This window comes from Haliotis rufescens, unplaced genomic scaffold (assembly GCF_023055435.1).
Source record: "Haliotis rufescens isolate VD_foot unplaced genomic scaffold, xgHalRufe1.0.p SCAF_25, whole genome shotgun sequence".
NCBI classification, from domain to species: domain Eukaryota; kingdom Metazoa; phylum Mollusca; class Gastropoda; order Lepetellida; family Haliotidae; genus Haliotis; species Haliotis rufescens.
In genome coordinates this window covers 5515400-5520794 of record NW_025963946.1, presented here as the reverse complement: position 1 = coordinate 5520794, position 5395 = coordinate 5515400, and the positions used below count along the sequence as shown (strand labels likewise).

The window sequence follows — 5395 nt, the reverse complement described above, 5'->3', positions numbered from 1 at the left end:
GAGATGTTGAAACGAGACGGTGATTTGGATGGAGAGTTTGTATGGGCAGATGCAACAGACTGAGTATCGAGAAGTGAATGCTTCATGGTCTTAACCCAGGTGATGTCTGTCTGGCATTCAACAGAGTGAACAGATCTGGAGCTTTTAGGTGTACGTGTAACGGCTGCTGAATATGATACAGCTGCAGTTGGAGTGGTAGATCACATTACCAAATGTTTGGCATTTGAAAAAAAAATATTCCTCTCATGTTTCATTTTTACTGCCTGGTGGTGTTGTTGCCAGACAGGACAGGATTTTGAAGATGCAACACGATCCACAGAGCAGTTAGCACATTTCGGATTGTTTGAGCAGTCTAATGTATCATGATCAGGTTATCCACATGGGTGACACTTCTTTCTGTTGGTACATGATTGGGCACCATGCCCAAACTTTTGACATGAGTAACACCGGAGTGGATTCGGTATGTACTTGTACTTGTCAACACCAATATTACAATAACCTTCTTTGATTGATTTTGGTGGAACCGGAAGAGAAAAGGTAAAGAGATACGTGTTTATCTTTTCATTTTGACCGTTCGGTCTCTTGGTAAATCGTTTTACACCTGTTACACCCTGGTCTTTCAGTTGAAAAGCTATATCCTCTTCAGACATGTCTGAGAGACAACGTTCCCGGTCCCTGACAATGCCTTTTGAACAGTTGAGTGATTTGTGCGCTGATACAGTAACTGGCACAGACAGAAGATGTTTAATAGCCAACAGCGAAGCAGATTTACATTCGACTAGGGTACAGCCAGATCGGATCTTTTTCATGGTCACGACATCTCCAGCGATACAATAAATTGCTTTAGAAAGAGCAAAGGGATTTATCTTCAAATGACCATCATCAGATGTTGAGATCACCAAAAATCGAGACCATAAGTCAGACTTGTTTCTTGAAACAGTATTATCATCAGATGTAATATCATCTAACGTACGTTTTAGTTGTTTTGGTGGCATCATGGAAAGTGTATAGAGGTTCACCGCCCCAGCTCCTCACCCACCACAGAGTATCAATAAAACAATGCTATACGCCAGTGGGTCTCCAACTGACAGCACCAAAGATACTGGGGCAGTATACTCAAGCAGAAGTATTAATGTAAGATTAATAGATCTACCGTTTGGCCCATGAACCACTGCTTTCTGGCCATATTTGACTCTAGGCAATGATTTGTATTCATTTTTGTCCCCACATATATTGAAATTTAATGAAATGAGTGACCATGACCCAAAAACATACATTTAATATAACATTTATGTGCAAAACAAATTGACTTCACATTGTAATGAGTCATTATAAACAGATTAATTGCAACTGTTGACATATCATTTTATAGTTTGTTCAATCTTGTGCAAGACAATGTTAATGCACAGGGCTTCGCGTGACCAGCCGATTGATAGAACCGGGCCCATTCTACCACCCATCTGGGTGAAGTCAGGGTCAAAGTAGGGGCACGGGTGGCCCAGTCGTCTAAGGCGCCGCGATTCGCTGTGCAGAGTTGCGTCCCTTGGGCACGCCAGAAACCTATGATTGTGGGTTCGAATCCCGGTTCGCCCCAATTATGTTTCTAGGTTTGTCAGCACCATACCCGTGCTCGTGGGTTTCACCGAAGTGGTAAACGTCTGAGACCTGCATCACTTCGGGCTTTCCTCCCACATTAAGCTGACACGCCGCGATATAACTATAATACTGTTAAAAGCGGCGTTTAACCCAACTCACTCACTCACTCACTCACTCAGGGTCAAAGTACCAGTGCCCTTAACCAGCAGACTACCTTCCTCCACCGACACAGGGGCGCAACCTCGGGCAAACAGGTTGCTTAATTTAGTTGCTTCATACGACAAGCAATGGTGTGCTGTGGACATATTCTACCCCGGGTCCAAACGGGGGAAGAGCTATTAGCATTACCCAGCACTCACCATGGTGAGGTTGCTCTTCACGAGTGCCACCAAGGATACTGAAATTAATTAATCCACCGGATTGGCCCATGAGCCACCGCTTTCTGGGCATAGGACTCTAGGCATCTGAAAGATTTCACTATCCAAAATCAAGCTTAAATAATAATAATAATTGGGTCAAGTTTTAAAGTATAAGTCAAAATAGGAATTCAAATTTTGTGCAAATAAAATAATGCACAGGGCTCGACATGTCCAGCCGACTGATAAGACCGGGTCCATCCTATCACCCGGCAGGGTGAAGTAAGGGTCGAAGTGGTGTATTGGGCAAATGAACGCTATTCCTTGATCCAGTGCCCTCAACCACCAGACTCCCGTCCTCCGCCGGCACAGGGATCTTCACGGGTCTCACGATCATTGTATCCTGCTGTCTAAAAGATACTCAAAATCAACATCATAATTGAACCTGTACACGATCATTCTATCCTGCTGCCAACAGTTTTAATTATGATGTAGATTTTGCGTATCTTTTACATACTTTTTTCAGCCCTTCAGATCCTGGGTGAATAGGTCTTCAGCAACCCATTCTTGCCGTAAAAGGTGACTATGTTTGTCGTAAAAGGCGACTAACGGGACCGGGTTGTCAGGCTCCCTGACTTGGTTGATACATGTCAACAACCCCAATTTGCTGGATTGATGTTCATGTTGTCAATCACTGGATTGTCTGGTCCACACGCGATTTTTATCCAGACCGCCGTCATATAGCTGGAATATTGCTGAGTGCGGCGTAAACAACAAACAAATAAACAAACAAACTTAATTGCCATTATTGCCGTTTGTGTACAAATCTCATTCATGTCACACACAATGAGAATCATTGCAAACATTTGATTACCTGAAAATACTGCCTTGTGGGACACCACTTTCTCTGTGACAGTAAAATGCAAAGTAATCATGACACAGGAGTGCCAGCTTTTACCTGGAACCCAAGATAGATGCAGCAAATGCACACTTCACATGACACACAGTGTAGATAAGAGGGACATATATAGGTCAGACGTAGCGCAGTGTGCAGACTGACGAGACCAACCAACAAACACACAAAATGTATGTTGCGGTTCTCTCTCTCTGCATTTTGCTTTGCGAGTCACTCTCTGGACTCATTCTGCCTCAGACAACGCCGGACGGTAGCACAGATCTAACCAGCCTTCTAAGCCACGTCACCCTTCTCGAACAGACTGTGACCGGCCTTCAGACAACGACTGTGCAACTACAATCAGATCTACAGGCCAACAAGGCACAGGCAGCTGCTGAGATTTCTTCTCTGAAAAATGAAATGGCGTCCCTGAAGGCAGAACTGCGGGTATCTTCCGATAACCTGTCCATTTTACAGAACCAATCGCTGGACAATATGCAGTTGGTCATGGCACTTGGTAAGTAATTGCTTCAGTGTGTTGTTTTTATTCATTTGTTTGGTCCAAAGTGGAAGTTATGATTATAAGTCAGTGGAGACTGAAAATATATGATATTGGATTTGCTTGTCGTAAGAGGCGACTAACGGGATCAGGTGGACAGGCTCGCTGACTTGGTTGATGCATGTCACCGATCCCAATTGTGTGGACCGATGCTCATGATATCATGATCGAGCGTCGTGAAACAACAAACATAAAACAAATGATGTTGGATATGAGATGCTTTTCAGAAGTACAAGTTCAATTCTAGAGTTAACTCATCTATACCAGTTGCTCTATACCGCACCATCGACTCCATTTGACTTAGTAAGAGGGTGCGTTTGTTGAAACTCAGGATCAGAGTTGCATCACGGCGTGTCAGCTCAATATGGAATGACTCAGGTGATGCGGATATTAGACGTTGTTGTAGCTACAGACATAAACCAAAGTCAGGTAGGGGCCAAACTTTGCAGAATGAGTTCCTGATCCATAGACGACAGGTTCCACACCCTCTTCCCACTCTCAATTAGAATATATTTCCGCAAATATTACTTTACATAATATACTTCATCCGTTTTACGCAGGTATATTTTCAAAATTGATAACTAATCGAAATCATATGTCGTTTTTTCTTGTTAAATCCATATTTAGTTGCTTTAGTGATCCAGTTGTGTGATAGCCGTCTGAAAATAAAGGGACATTCAAGTCGTTGATATCATGAGCAGCAGAGTTCACAGCAATTTGGATACGCTGACTTGTAATTAGTCACTGAGCCACTGACTATCCGATCTATTTAGACCCGTCTTACGACAAGCATAAGTTGATGGGGACCTACAGTTACTTCATATCAATTACTGTCACCAGATTCATAAAAACATATTTGTTACTTTCATGACCAAGTAACGCAATGAAATGAACTTTTGTTTGTTTGTTGTTTAACGTCGCACTCAGCAATATTCTAGCTTTTTGACGACTGTCTCTGAAAATAATCGAGTCATGAGCATAGATCTACGCAACTGGGATACGATGACATGCACTTACCAAGTCAGCGAGCCTTGACCCTAAGGTTAGTTGCCTCTTACAAGGATGGGTTGCTGAAGACCTACTGTGAATTTCACTAGTCATGACAGGAGTGAATGATAACCAACCTTCATAATGACTTCGTGATCCTTGATGATGTTGATAATAATGCAGTCTTTCTTTTAAAATGTGACTTCTTTGCTTTTATTCAGCATCAAAATCAAGAAAGGCATCTTTCCAAGTCTCCCTCCAACTAATCAGATCACCTGCTAACATCCCCCTGAAATTCAGTCACGTCGACTACAACGCTGGCTCTGCCTACAACACAACCACTGGGAAGTTCACTGCACCCGTCTCTGGAACCTACATGTTCTGGACGCACCTGGAAATGTGGAACTCAACCTCGTACACGTACGTCTATATCAAGAAGTCAGGAGGAGTGAACATAGTAACCGGATACTTGAAACCACACACGAGTAGTAATTACGCTGATGCTTCTGCTGTAACTGTCACCCATCTGGACAGAGGAGAGTATGCTTGGGTGGAGATGTCGTCATTCCACTTCGTCTATGGTGATACTTCCTCATACTTTGGTGGGGCCATATTATTAGTTGACGGATGAACTTTATTTGGTTAGCAATTCGCTACAGAAAAGAACTTTTTATTCCTCTGAACAATGTTATTAAATGCTTCTAAATGCCACATTACCATATTGTTTCATAGTCCAGAAAATCGTCCAGATACCATTTGCAAAAAAACACTTGCAGTCTCGCGAGTGTGTCTGTTTGCTTGTAGTAGTCCGGACGAGTGAGTGAGTGAGGTGGGTGAATGGCTTATCAACATAAACAACACACATTGAGATATGTGATTGTGTGACGTTGTAAGGATGACATAGACGATACATCACACATCAGCAGGAAACATGGCGGCAGACAGTAGTTTGGTGTAGGTGGGTATTTGGGTGTGGGTGGGTATGTGTGGGTGGGTATGTGT

At 43.0% G+C, this 5395-nt stretch overlaps 1 protein-coding gene across 1 annotated transcript; it reads left to right on the top strand.

Annotated features, from left to right (window-relative positions):
* Positions 1-2984: 2984 nt before the first annotated feature.
* Positions 2985-5173, top strand: LOC124122172 (adiponectin-like). The gene is made up of 2 exons (XM_046485295.2): positions 2985-3364; positions 4615-5173. Exons 1-2 carry the CDS (start codon positions 3037-3039, stop codon positions 5022-5024), a joined length of 738 nt encoding a protein of 245 aa, XP_046341251.2. The 5' UTR covers positions 2985-3036; the 3' UTR covers positions 5025-5173.
* Positions 5174-5395: the final 222 nt, after the last annotated feature.

Excerpts from the sequence above, each read along its gene's own strand:
- LOC124122172 (XM_046485295.2), top strand. The coding sequence starts at position 3,037 with ATGTATGTTGCGGTTCTCTCTCTCTGCATTTTGCTTTGCGAGTCACTC. Across the intron at positions 3,365-4,614 it reads GCAGTTGGTCATGGCACTTG|CATCAAAATCAAGAAAGGCA; the intron begins GTAAGTAATTGC and ends GCTTTTATTCAG.